The sequence below is a fragment of the Cydia pomonella genome, chromosome 19 (genome assembly GCF_033807575.1).
Source record: "Cydia pomonella isolate Wapato2018A chromosome 19, ilCydPomo1, whole genome shotgun sequence".
NCBI classification, from domain to species: domain Eukaryota; kingdom Metazoa; phylum Arthropoda; class Insecta; order Lepidoptera; family Tortricidae; genus Cydia; species Cydia pomonella.
The window spans coordinates 16584085-16599195 of record NC_084721.1 but is presented as its reverse complement, the minus strand read 5'-3'; the positions used below and the strand labels follow the sequence as shown (position 1 = coordinate 16599195).

Sequence of the window (15111 nt, the reverse complement as noted above, 5' to 3'; positions counted from 1 at the left end):
AGTTATTGACAGATGTATTGTGGCAAATTATTGCCATGGGAATTATTTGATCCCAATTCTTTTGCTTCCTCGTTTGGTACATACGTATGTGGTCTCGTAGTGTACCATGGAATCTTTCAAGAGCACCGTTCGTTTGGGGGTGATAGGCTGTATTGAATGTCTGACTTGTACCTAGAAACTTTGTTAATTGTTTCATTAGTCCGTTCATGAATTCGGTACCCTGATCAGAATGGAACCGTTTGGGTACTCCAAAGTGTTGGCAAAAGTGAAGAAGATATTTGGCAACTGTAAGGGCTTCTTTGTCGGGAATGGGGTAAGCTTGGACGTATCTAGTCAGTTCGTCTTGTAATGTCAATATGTATTTATTATGATTGTCGCTAATATCGGAATATGAGACTAAGTCCATAGACACGCGTTCGAAAGGTTCTGAAGATTGGGAAGTTATGACCATGGGGGCCTTAAAAGTTCGTCTTTGGATTTTGTTACGTTGACAGATTTCGCATGAGTTTATATAATTTTTAATGTCTTCTGACATGTTTTGCCAAAAATAATTTTCGCGGATCTTTCTACAAGTTTCGGTAATACCTCGGTGTCCCAAAAGTGGTTCATTATGATATGTTTTTAAGATTTGTGGTATTTCTTCAGATGTGGGGTAATCAACCTTATTTTCACAGATTGTGACATTACAATTGTACAGCTCTGCCAGGTAAGCGGTGATATGTGACTGTTGATTTCCTCGTAGTTTGCATGTTTGGTGATGTTTTAGATCTGGGACGAACAGGGTTTCGGGATGGTTTTTTTCTAGACATACTAATAAAGACTTGAAATAACTTTCGGCATCCCAGGGGTCGTAGTATGAAGGTCTAGTATAACAAAAGTAAAGATTTTGTTTAGTTTCTGAGATTAGATGATCGGTTTCATAGATATTTTTACTTTTATCAGGGTAGGTACTAGTTTGTGGGCATAGACCTAGAGCTTCATTGAACAAATGATCGAGATCGGCGTTTTTGCATGGAATTGGAATGAATATATTTTTGTGTCGTGCGTCTAAGAGTCTTTCGGGAGTTGTTTTTAGCAAGTGAGAATTTGGTGTGCAACCTTGTGATACGTATTGTTCATAATGTGTTTGTAAGAAGTCATTTGAAATAGATTTGGAGTCATTGATTCCTATGTTGTTAATTGGTGGACGGGAAAGTGCATCTGCGTTAGTATTCATTTTCCCCGCTTTGTATATAATTTCGTAATCGAATTCCTCAAGTTTGAGCCTCCATCGAACGAGACGGGATCCTGGATCTTTAATTGAAAATAACCAAGTGAGAGGTTTGTGGTCAGTGACTATTTTGAACTTCCTACCAAAGAGGTATGGTCGGAAATGTTTAACTGCCCATACTATTGCTAATAATTCTCGTTCTATAGTTGAGTAGTTCGTTTCAGCTTTATTTAAAGTACGGGATGCGTATGCTATAGGCAAATCCTTACCTATTTCGCCTTGGGATAGGATAGCTCCGATGGCATGAATGGAAGCGTCTGTTGTGAGTATAAATTCTTTGCTAAAATCGGGGTATTGTAGTAGAGGAGTAGTTGTTAAAATGTTTTTACATGAATCGAACGCTTTCTGTTGATCAGGTCCCCAAATAAAAGGTACGTCCTTTTTTAAAAGGCTCGTCATGGGTTTCGTAAGTTTACTGAAATTGGCTATGAACCTACGGTAATAGCCTGCTAGTCCTAGGAATGACTTGATGTCTTTGCATGATTTGGGAGTTGGGAAATCTTGAACAGATTTTACCTTTTCAGGATTTGGCTTGACTCCTTCGCTGGATATTATGTGACCTAAGTAAGCCACTTCTTTTCTCAGAAATTCGCATTTATCGGGTTGGATTTTAAGGCTGCATTTTCTTAGACGATTGAAAACTTCGGTTAGTTTATCTTCGTGTTCTTGGAGACTGGATGCAAAAATAACGATATCGTCTAGATAAACGAAACACCGTTCACCTTGAAGGCCGTAAAGAACGCTATCCATTGCGCGTTGGAAGGTAGCAGGTGCGTTTTTTAAACCAAAAGGCATTCTTAAGAATTCGTAGTGTCCATATGGTGTATTAAAAGCGGTTTTTGGTATGTCCTTTGGGTCTAGTTCTATTTGGTGAAATCCGGATGCAAGATCTAAAGTCGTGAAGTAGATTGAATGACCTAATTTATCCAGTATGTCAGTGATATTAGGCAGTGGGTAACTATCTCCTATAGTGATGTCGTTTAACTTCCTGTAATCGATGACAACACGCCATTTTTGTTTTCCGGAAGCGTCTAATTTCTTAGGCACAACCCAGATGGGGCTGCTCCAAGGGGATGTACTAGGTCTTATTATATTTTGATTTAGCATTTTATCCACTTGGGTCTTAACTTCTTGTTGGTGAATTTGTGGAAATCTGTATGTTTTCGTATTAATGGGCGTATCGGAGGTAGTGGGTATGGAATGTTTTGTATGATTGGTGAACGTCAAAGGTTCACCTTCAGTATAAAAGATATCGGAAAATTCTGTGACGATTTTATTTAGAGATTCTTTTTCCTCGTTATTAAGGTGGTCTTGTCTAATAAGTTCGTTTATATCTTTTCGGGGTCGAGTGTTTATATCATTACCGCAGTTAAATGTATGGAGATGGTACTGATCGAAGTCTACGTCGCTTATTGAGTTTACATGGATGGTGGGAATAGATATAGTTTTGTCTTCATTGCTAGAATTTACGCACGTTATTAAGAAATGATTATTTTTGATAACAACAAGCGCGTTTGGAAGAGTTAGGTGATCGTCAATGGATTGTTTGTCTACGATTGCTGTTCCGTCTGAGATATCTTTAGTTTGGCAAGTGATAACAGTTTCTGATCTTTGTCTGAGGGTTTGTTTATTGTTGTCGATAGGAGGATTTGTAGAATCGTTTAGAGTAAGAAATTTGTATGTTCTGTCGCGTATTCGCAGGGTTTTAGATTCATATGAGATATCGACATTGAATTTGGACATGAAGTCATTACCCAATATGCCATCAGCGTGAATATTAAGGTTAGCTACGTGGAATGTGAACTTGGGCAATTGATCTAGGGATAAGTTACAGATGCCGTAAGTTTGGACGGTGGAGTTTGTGTTAGATACACCTATGATTGAGGCGATTCTAGACGTATCGATTTTATTGTTGCCGATTTTATCTTTATTTATGACTGAGATGGCTGCTCCAGTATCTATTAACAAGGTTATGGGTTCACCGTCAACATGGAATACACAATGTTTAAGATCTTCTGGGGGTATGTTTAACGTGTTTATAGTATATTCTTCCTGGGGAATTTTAGGCTTTTGCTTAGATTTTGATTTCCGCTGTGATTTTGAACGATGTTTTGATTTAGACGATTTTTCACTTTTGAATGGGGTATTCGTGATTTGGTTTAAATTCGATAGATTGTCCATTGATTTAGAGTTAGCAATGATTTGGGATGTTTCCTTAGAATTATTCTCGGAGTTCGTATTATTAGGGTTAAAAGAGGCTGTCGCGCTTATTTCTGGGGTATCGTTTGCATTTGAAGTTTGTTGTAATAAAGATTTCGAAAGAGATTCAGTTACATTGATGAATTGAGTTAGCAGGAAGTCGATGGATTTATGAAGCTCTAGTACTTGATTTTGTAACGTTATAGATCTGGGAGACTCTGAAGCTTGATTTGACGATGCAATAGGTTTAGGAGGCTCTGAGACTTTACTTTGTATTGTCATAGATTTTGGATCTTGATTTAGCGATTTAGTGGATCTAGGAAATGGATTTTCTGTGATATTAGATTGTTCTGGTTGATTTAGCGATTTAGTGGATCTAGGAATTTGATTTTCTGTGATATTAGATTGTTCTGGAGTTTGTGTGGATGCGTCGCGCAGGTGTCTCCGATAGACTGGGTTTGTTTGCGGTCGCATAACTTCGGCATTTAAAGTATTTGGAGATTGCTGAAATTTTGAAGATCTAGATGTATTTTTATCTATTGTAGTTGTAGGTTCTGCATGGTTTCGTAAAGTTCCGGGGCTGTGTTTTGTCTTGATGAAGTCATCGGGGTATTCGGGCAATATATCGAAGCGGTTCCCGAGTGAAAGCCCGTTTCCTCGGCCGCTTGTAAGTTTAAATTATTGATGCGAAGAGGGGCATTAGTAGGGCGTTCTATATTATGATTTTTTATATTATTATTGTAAGCTCTCTTTCTGCATTCAGAAATCAGGTGACCGGGTTTTTTGCAATAATTACACGTTTTTGTTGGCCTAAATGTGTTTGGTTGTGCGGTTGAAAGTGAAGATTGAGTCTGATTAATCGGTGGCGTTGGCCTACGAATGGTGCTACTATAAGCTGGGGTTCTAAATAGGACCTGACGTGCGTGATTCATGTTTTGAATCTTTTCTTCTTGAATCGCGAATGTACCAGCCTCGGACAAGGTGGTGAAACCTTTTGTCCTCAGCATCGAACCCAGATTAGAGCTCACACCATTTACAAATATGCTTAAGGCGGTTTCCTCAGTGCTGGTCTTCCGGCCGATCAATGATGCGTCAGAAACTTCGGCGGTTAATTTGTCGAGGATTTTATTACGGCATAAGTCAACTCTATGAAAGTAATCGGTGACCGATTCATTCGGTTTTTGGAATAATGATTGAAGCTCTAAGTTAAGATGTGTCAACGTTTTCGTTTGTGAGAATTTTTGAATTAGGAATGTTTTCAGCTCTGACCAACTTTGGTACCTTTTTGCAAATATATCTGACGAATTCTGCCCAGAAATTCTATTTAACGTATATGTGAGGATCACTGGTTGTTGAGATGCGTTTGCCAATTCAAAAGCGGAGTCGCATGAGCGAACGAACCTATAAACTTGCGCGGGTTGTGCTGTGTCGAAATCCGGTATTAACCGGAGGAGTGTGTTTAAAGGTATTGTTTCCGAATTGGCCTCATTTGATGTAGTGGGTGATGTTGTCTCTAGTTTGATTGTATCTTTAATTGCTGCTTGCGCGGCCATAGTTTCAGTGATTGGGGACATTTTTGATTAAATATATATGTCACAAGATAAAGAGATTTCGGATTTAAGATATATATAGTAGCCTGGAGATATAGGATGTGGGAACAGAGCAAACGTGTTTGGCCACTTACCACAGTAACGGGATCCAAATTTGCATCACGGAGCGTTGTTCGGCGAGCTGTTTGAAGCCCTGTAGGCACCGTCTAGGCTGGTGGCGATTTTGTCCTTAGCCCAGGCGTTGAGCTCGTCTGCTTAACGGCGGTGTGACGCGGTTAATGTATCCTACCGACTGCGCCAAAATTGTTATGTGGGGTGGAGTAAAACACAGTTTGACGGTTCAAACTAGACTGATTTAATTCGGGACGTAGTACTGCTTATAAGGGAGACAAGTCTCATTAGGATATTAGGATAAACATGAGAATAATAAACACATTATGGTCTCAGGACCATTTGAGATAAGTTAACACTAATGACAAATAACACATTAAGACATGAGGATGTTTACAATTATTGATGGGAAGTGTAAATAAAGTATTTAAGAAACTAATTATGATTTCAAAGTACAAAACTATTGGGAAAGGTAAACAAATATGTGAGTAGCAACTTAATAACTAAAACTAGGTATATGGATGGATCATATTATATAACACAACAAAGGCGAACTTATCCCTGTATGGGATCTCTTCCAGTCGTGTCAGTTAGTGTTTAGTCGTATTTCAATCATAAATTCGGACCAAATCGGCTTTGTTTGACCTAAGGAACAATTGTGCCAAGCGACATCGCCTGAGACATAAGTGCATATATATGTATATACTCACTGCACATACTTACCCTACGAATTCAAGCTAGAAAAATCCAAAGATTTCGCGTTCATTTCGATAATTAACAAAGATGCGTTCGGCGTTCATTGGGCTAACATCATAAACAAGTCTGCAAAAGATCAGAACTATTCACCGGATTTCACGCAAAGAATGTATAAAGTTACTGGATTAGTACTCAAGACTAGGGAAATAAAAACGCGTTAAGTAGGTATATTGTATACAGTACCCCTAGTGTAAATAAATTCGATTTCCACGTTTGCGTTTAGTCTTATTTTGTATTGAATTTCGAAAGAGCGCGCCAAGCGGGACGTTTTGGAAACTCAAAATCCTATACAAACTGGGTACTGTACCCCTAGTGTAACTTTGATCGACATCATAACGTGACGAACGCGTTTGCGTTAAGTCTCATTTTGTATAGGATTTTGAGTTTCCAAAACGTCCCGCTTGGCGCGTCTTTCGAAATCCAATACAAAATGAGACTAAACGCAAACGCGTACGTCACGTTTGGAAATCGAATTTATTTACACTAGGGGTACTGGTATATACTTAGATACTGCACGTAGACCAAAATAGTAAACAAGGGTCTAAAGCTCCGAGAGTGTTTACATCTTTCAAGGATATAAGATTCTACTTACGTATTCATCAAGCGTATATAAAGATGGAAAATACGTAAACAAATCAACTTATTCCATTACTTCGTATTGATTTGCATCAGGTAGAGCTCTTTCTTAATATCCAAGATAAGAGAGAATCTATACGTAGGCCGCTACCGCGATGTCTGAAGTTGGCATATCAAAGTCATAGATCACATTTTTATTGGAGTTTTAACAGCATGCATCATAGTTCTAGAGTTCCTGCCCGCGTAGCCAACATGCATATCGTTCGCGGTCCGTGGCGAACGAAACGCAACTGTCACAGTCGCACTAATATGGAAGAGTGATAGAGAGAGATGACTACGCTACGCTACGGAGCGTTAACGATTGTAACGTTGACTACGCGGCCTGATACTTTATAGCAATAGTTCTGGCGTTTTCATCATAAAAACCAATACTATAGATTTTTACCAAATGATATGCTAACTTCACACACTAGCATATTATTTAGTTACAAATGGAATAAAAAAATATATTTATTTCACTTTTAAAGTATGTTAACTGCCTAGAACTATCATTCAAGATCAAATTTAAGCCTAAATCTCCTGAAAATGTTTCAGCAGACCACACCTGAATATTGACTAAATCGAAATTCTGCTAGGAGATCTGCTAGACTTTGATATGCCAACTTCACAGACATGTTACCGCGTCCCGCGTCCCTTATATGAACGATCCGTTCTGGACGCGAGAAATCATCTTGCATAGGTACTTTAATATCCCGCACCCTTTAAGATGACTCACGTAAGACCGGCCCGGGCCCGGGCGAGGGCGTCCGATACATCGTTTTCTATAGAAAGCAACACGTGATCACCGATCACCCGTCATGGAAAACGAAGTGTCGGATGCCCCGGCCCGGGCCCAAGCCGGTCTAACGTGAGTCATCCTTTACTCTGGGTAATTAAGATAAATGTCCCAATATTTGGCACCTTATTGGTCACCAGTATTGCTATAAATTAGTGAAGGTGCCAATGAACACTGCACGATTTGTTTACTTTAATTATTTATATACAGTCGTAGGTAGATAGCCCTACTTTATATTACAAATGCGAAAATAATACTGTCTGTCTGTCTGTTACCTCTTTACCCTTAAACTGCTGAACCGTTCTAGATACGGCTAATAAGAATGGGACCAGTACAGCGGTGTCACGCACACGAATTCGAACAGCCAAACGCGATTGGTTGATGAGTTCGCATCACGCGCGCGATTGGTTTGGCATTCGTGAGTGACACCACTGAACTAGCATCGTTCTTGGTGCCCGTAAGGCCAATCCTTAGATATATGTCAATGGTTCTAGATGATATTTAGTAGGGAGATATTTTGAGTTTCAGGAAAGGACAAATGATAGTTTTTATCCCCGACAAAAAAAAATCTGTAATAAATATTTCGTTTTGTGATGCATTTTCACATACATTTTGTATGGACCGTCAGTGACAAAACTGACATCCAAAATTGGTATGAAAAACGGGAGACACTTTTTTTCTTTGTTTCAATCGATAGTCTCGTGATTCCGAGTCGAAATATGTAAATCAAAAGTTGTTAGTTATTCTAAAAAAAAAATTCTGAAGACTTTCCAGCTACTTTTTACTAGAAAATCATCGCGTATCCTGGCTGCCTGAGATACAAATTTGTATTAATGGTATCATGGTATCACCCTTACTTTAATCATTTTTGAGGGTAAAAAAATATTTTAATAAAATTGCTACTTAATAATAATAAATTTTACAATAAAATTTAGTAAAATAGATTAGTAATCTATTTTACTTTAATCTAAGTAATCTATTTATCCCTATTCTATGCAGGCGAAGTCACGGGTAAAAGCTAGTAATGTAAGGAGTATTCATGTGTGGTAATGTGCCGTGCACACGTAATTAACGCCTACCTACTTGACTAATGCAGGTTACGCGGCAATTCAAATAAATTCATTGTTGAAGTGGCCTTCTATCTTAGGTAAATAAGTATATTATTATGTACCTATACGTGTCTCTACTCTGGACATTAACCGAGATCCCGAGTAGAGTTCCTTCTCAGGGATGTTCTAATATGGTAAATTATTTGATTAGATACCTAAACATTAACTAATCAGCTGGATCCCAGACCCGGTGTGGAGCCTTTCCACATTAAAAACGTCATTAGCATCACATATATTTAAAAAAGTTAAAATTACTACGACATTTTCTGTGGGAATGTTCTGTGGTGGGTCTATGGACAGTAGGGTTGCCAACTATTTTTTGGTGGAATATAGTATTTTCCAGAATAAGGCATTAAAAATATAGTACATTTCAAAAAAATATAGTACTTTTAGATAAAATGCTTAACATAAGTGTAATATACGTTTAATCATACTTACTAGCACTCTGTTGAGATTAGTTATGGTAACGATTTTAGAGCAAAAATGTAAAATTGAGAGATTTAGTCGTTGTACTCCTTTTGTTACGTAATATCTAAATAACAAGTATTGGTTTCTATTAGCGTGCGTCCCCAGTAATATGTGAAGAGAAGGGACAATTTTTAAAAATTCATCAAAAAACTATGGTAGTAAATTATACAAAATGATGTATAAGAACAGTTTTAGAAAATGTTGTACATTGTTTAAGTATCAAAATTTCGTTGAAATTAAGTCGATTTTCAGAGAAATTGTCACTTGTTTTCAAGTTAGTTCTGGAGAAAATTGATTACGTCTAACTTTCATTCAAATAACTAAATTCAAATTTATAATAACAAAAATGTAGTTTATTAAAGTTGAAGTACAGGATATGTGTAATACAAACTTACCATTTTTAGCAGTCCAAACTTTACGAAATTTACAAAGAAGATAAAATCAGTGCTTTACGCGCGTTTACCTAAATGTTCATCAGAAAAACAATCATTACTAATTAAATGAGTTAGTTATATAAGTAAAACTGCTCACTCGTCATCTCATACGCCCAGTAATAATAAAGAGTAAAAAAAATCTTTTTAATAACAATATTTATTTAAAGTTTAAATTCATATTTTTTATTGAGCTTTGTGCACTTTTTAGTAATGTCTAATTTTTAATAAAATGAGAGAACGATTCAGTACATTCATCCTGAATATTATGACAATTTAATAGCTCACTTTTATTAAATTTATGTCAGCCCTGTTGCATTCCTCACGCCATTTTGTCTTATTACTTGAAATAATTTTATTTGATTAGAATTAAATTGATAATCGATCTTGAACAAATTAGAAGGATGTCGGAAATATAGTATTTTAGCGTACTATATATATTTTCAACAGTATATAGTACAGACAGCCAAAATATAGTACAATACTATATAATATAGTACGGTTGGCAACCCTAATGGACAGGCTTGTTTCGGTTATATGTGTGAAATCATTTATTTACATGGGTACTACAGCGACTAAACTAAACTAATAACTAGCTTAAACTTAGCAGTTATTTTAATTTACAATGTTAGCTTGAATTACATAATACAATGACCTGTGATCAATAACAGTATGTGATAACCACTCGGACGTTTAAGTTTTAACATACCAAGGTTTCAATATACATACGTATGCAAAAGCGGCTATAGTTAATAATATTTATTATACCTATACTAGTTGATGGAGGGTAGATTTAGTTTTTTCTGCCAACAAACTGTACTGTAGTTTGGCAGATTAGTAGTTTAGGGCTTTTTGTAATCTTCTTTTGATTCAATTAAATAAAAAAATAAAAAATTAAAAAAATATATTTTTAAAGTTAAATTAATTCAAATAAGTCTTCAATAAAGAGGAGTATACTATAAGTTTTTCACGATGACGATAAGATTAAAGTGGCACTAGTGACATGACATACTCTTTAATTACCTTGTATCTTCATACAGGCTGTTCCGAAGTAATTAAATAGTAAATCATTACTTTCTCCGTTAATATTTTGTCGTTTGGAATGAGCTGTACATAGATTAGAAATAGCCTAATCGACACGTCCCTCAGATCATAGAAAGTACTAGATGGCTGACGGAGGCGTGGCGCGTGTCGCTGCGACATGGCCACATCGTGGCCATACCGGCCCGCCGTAAGACAGTAGCAAATAAGCTGTCATTGAACAATGTGCGCGTCAATTTTATTGAAATGCCGAATTATAGCATTATTTTGTGTCGAAATAGGAGTGCATCCAAAAACTATAAGGATCATGGAGTTACATAGTAAATTTTTTTTCACGTATTAGTCAATAAAACCACACATTTTAACAAATAAATCCAGTGACATAATTTTTCTGAGTCAGACCATGTTGTCATACAAACGCGTGGCAATTTGTCTATGCATTCTACATTGACGCTTTGGCATGGAAAACTATTTGTAGTGTCCTTAGCAACGGTGCAATGCATTAAACCGCTAGCGATATTCACAGGGACATTATTGTTTCTTGGTACGACCGCCAACCGCTCCCTTCATTGACGCCGCGACGTAGAGTGGTGCTCGTGCATATAATTGATCTTTGAGCGTTATCGATAAAAATGTTTGGATAGTGTATACACACATTAAAAATAATTACTTTCATACGAAAGTAATTATTTTTCAAGTAAAATTTTAAAATTATTTTATATGCACCTAATGTTTAATTTAATACTTATTAATTTGGATTAAAAATCGAAAAGGTAAGCCAAAAAATAAATTGATTTAATTAAGTACAATTGTACAAATGTACAAATGTTTTATTTCAGAAATAAAATAATAACAGTATTACATTTATGCTGGCCCCCACACTAGGCATAGCCTGTCCTGTGGTGGATAATACGGTTTACAAGTAAAAAAAAAAAACAATACTACAATTGAAAATAATAATATACAATTATTTAGAGTAAACAATTAAAAAAGAAACGGTGGTGAATGGAATTTACAGAGGTACAGTTTACAGTGAGTCAAAAAAGAAATATGTTCATGATTGCAATTTTTTTCAGTTTCCCGAAAAATCCCAGTATTAACGAAAAATCGATAGATGCTACAGGAAGAGGGCCCTAACTAGTTTACGAGCGAGAAAAGTGTTATTTGTTCGGATCATTTTCAAGAAAAATGTTTCCAGTTACAGATAGAATATAAATATGTTTAAAATAATAGTATATTGTATACTTAGTCGATCCAAAAGTTCTATCAGAAAGATTTTTACTGATAATTATGATTACTGTTTCCTTATTATTCGTATATATGATTTAAAAGCTTATTTAATGGTGCATTATACTTACTATATAACATGCTGGAATTGCTTTCAATTGGTGACGAAATATGCTATAATAAACTGAAACTATTTTTTTAATGAAGCGCTCGCGTCTAACGACAATCCCAAAGTAAACAATTTAAACAACCATTACATCAAATAATGACTAAAATTTAAACCAATTTGATTAGTTAAGCATAAATTAAACAAGCTTTCGCATCATGGTACATGTTTTTTTTTTTAATTAAAAGCTTTGTATTACATTTTATCAGTAAAAACCTTTGTGAGAGAAATTATGGATCAACTAATATACCTTACACGTACCTTAAAATTCTTAGCTCGCAAATAAGGTCAAAAATTTAAAGGAATATAAATTAAGTCTATGGCAATTATTACTTAAAACAAAAATGTCAAAACTCTAAGGTCATTTTCAGAACATGTAAAAAATCGATAGCTCTATCGAATTGTCCTCACTCTAGTGCCGCCGCTCTAGGCTCCTACACCGCGCGGTTTGGCCAATCACAGCGCGTGAGTTGGTTGTCTGGCCACGCCTTTAATGATGTGGTGGGGGACAGTTGGAGACAGCGAGACTCGTTGAAATTATGCTTCGTTATAAATCTCCTTACTTCTTATATCTATGACACGTCCTATTCATCTATGTCCAGAGGGTAGAGGCACGTTGAATAGGTCATACTCTGCAACTTTTATTATGGGACCAATATCGGACCCGCGAAAAAAAAATTGACTCAATATCAGTTGATATTTTGTATGGGAGAGTAATTTTTTGGTCTGATGACCAGCCAAAATGTATGAACCTGACAATTTTATTTTGCGATTTCCGGGTTGGTCCCGTAGTAAGTTAATAGTATATTGATTGTATGGCATAACTGTAGTATACCTACCGATCTAGTTAAGTAGTGTATAAGTTATAAGTATGTAGGTTATAAATGGGTAGAACATAACATGTTAAAGAGCGCTTTATCCGCCAACAAACTGTCTTCAGCTTGGCGGAATATAATTATGTAAAAACCATTTAAGTTTTTTTTGTGATAAATAAATTTAAAAAAAAAAGTTGATCAGTGTGACTATAATTCACCCCGTAAATTATTGCAGGTAATTAAATGTACATTCTGAATACACTGCGATTAAGTAATGTCTAATCGAAATCAGTACCCCTAGTGTAAATTTGATCGACATCATAACGTGACGAACGCGTTTGCGTTAAGTCTCATTTTGTATAGGATTTTGAGTTTCCAAAACGTCCCGCTTGGCGCGCTCATTCTAAATCCAATACAAAATGAGACTAAACGCAAACGCGTACGTCACGTTTCAAAATCGAATTTATTTACACTAGGGGTACAGTACACCTAGTAATTTATTTACACTAATTTATTTACACTAGGGGTACTGTGGTTTCAAGGAATCAAGAAATTTAATCATCTATGAACGGGTTTTGGTTCCATTTCTTAATACATTCTATTAAAGGTAAATCAGAATCGCAAATTAGGGATGTGAAAAACAATTTTTTTTTATGTATTATTATAAAATCGTGCGTGACGTAACGCAAACCTTGAACCCCCCCCCCCCCTCCCTCCCCAACGTAACAGGACCGTAACGCTTGGCCTGACCCCCCCTCTCCAATTTGCGTTACGTAATTTGTGGACGCCCCCTTAATAAGCTGAAACATATCAGGGAATAACTCTTTTCAATAAGTTGCCGTTGGACCTGGATGTAGCAAATTCATACATATTTGGTAATAAACTTAAAAAAATCCTGCTAAACCAGTGCTTGTATTCAGTAGAGGAATTTATGACTAGTGCAATTGATTGACATGCCATAGCAACATTGACACTTTATGTTAATATTAAGTTATTATGTAAATTTGTAGGTTTCATTAGAATTTAAGTAATTATATAAATCTAGTGTAATTTGTGGATGCTTAAATCTGAATATTAATATGTTAATTCTTACTTGTGACCTGTTTTTGTTATTTAAATTGGATATTTTTGTACTTGTCCTAGTCTTTGACATAGATATAGTGTAATAGTTACTCAGTATAAACTTTGTCTTTTATTGTTATTGTTCTGTGTTATATAATTTCAAACACAATCGTGTATTTAATGAAATAAATAAATAATAATATAATATGAAAAAAAAAAAAAAATATTAGAATCTACCTGGAGCGTTTCCATTCCCCACCTCAGCTAGTCCGTATCTCTTTTACAATACCTAATTCCTTTCAGGCGTATTCTTGAACGTTTATAATTGAAACTTGAAAGAAATGTCACTTTTGCCATTCACAGATCAGATCCATATATAATGCAGATCTAATTCATATCCTTTTATTAAAATTATAATACGCCTGTCTGTTATAGTGTGAACAATTTCACAGTGAATCAACCCCACTAAACGTATTACAGTAATACAGCATTAGCGCAGTTTTCCGACTATCAGAGCAATCCCGCCGATTGCTGTAATGGCGCTCATTGTAGCCAGTTCCGTGTACACAGCACAAGGCTCATTCTATTACTGTAAATGCGGGAAAATGCGGAAAAATTGCTGGAAATATTTAATTTACAGAATAACCGGACGGCTTTGGAACTTTAGAAATACATCTCGATCAAGCGAGGTGAAATTATATTTTTTTTTTTAATAATTTTAAGATTTAGAAGTTTTTTAATTCTTTTAAATCTTGGGATTAGTTGTCAAGCGGACCCCAGGCTCCCATGAGCCGTGGCAAAATGCCGGGACAACGCGAGGAAGAAGAAGGAAGAAGAAGAGAAGTTTTTTAATATGTGTCTCCTAATACTTCAAGGGGAAAACAAAACTGCCAAATACCTATGTGACGTCACAGCAAGTTTTAAATAAAGAAAAAAATCGCCGCGATTCGGTACTTAAGCTTCAGTGGCTACGTTGGTAAAGCTGTGGACCGGTATCCATGTCCTAAGCTATTTCTCTTTTAATTTTATTAAGTAAGTACCAAATACTTGAGCGTTGGCGTACCTAAAGCGCCTGTTTGGGAAGTACTTCTTGTCACAGACCACGATGCCAACTGGTGATTATCACGCAAGGGCGTCTGCGAGTACAATTAAAACATTAAAATCCTTTTTAAATGCCCTTAGGAAAACCAGCAATTATTCTATTAAAGTAAGAAACGAACCAAATTACCACAACGTTACGCAAAAGAAATCATGAACGTAACGTAATGGTACGTATATCAAATATCATAATTTAATGTTTATATAAAATACGAGGACTATGACAAAAATCATTATAAAATAAATTAACCTTTTTAGTAATTATAGGAGAAACGGAATTATATAGTAGCTGAATAATGACACAGTCACTTCACACAAATACACACAAATTGATAATAGGAAAATTATATATGGTCAATGGTCAAAGGGAAGGCCGGCATAAAAAAATGATTGCTGG

The 15111-nt window shown here is 35.9% G+C and overlaps 2 protein-coding genes across 2 annotated transcripts in view; one reads left to right on the top strand and one right to left on the bottom strand.

Annotated features, from left to right (window-relative positions):
- Positions 1–15111, top strand: part of LOC133528319 (uncharacterized) — an 88215-nt gene that overhangs the window by 13431 nt on the left and 59673 nt on the right. The window lies entirely within an intron of this gene.
- Positions 3944–5664, bottom strand: LOC133528053 (uncharacterized). The gene has a single exon (XM_061865259.1). It carries the CDS (start codon positions 5041–5043, stop codon positions 4006–4008), a length of 1038 nt encoding a protein of 345 aa, XP_061721243.1. The 5' UTR covers positions 5044–5664; the 3' UTR covers positions 3944–4005.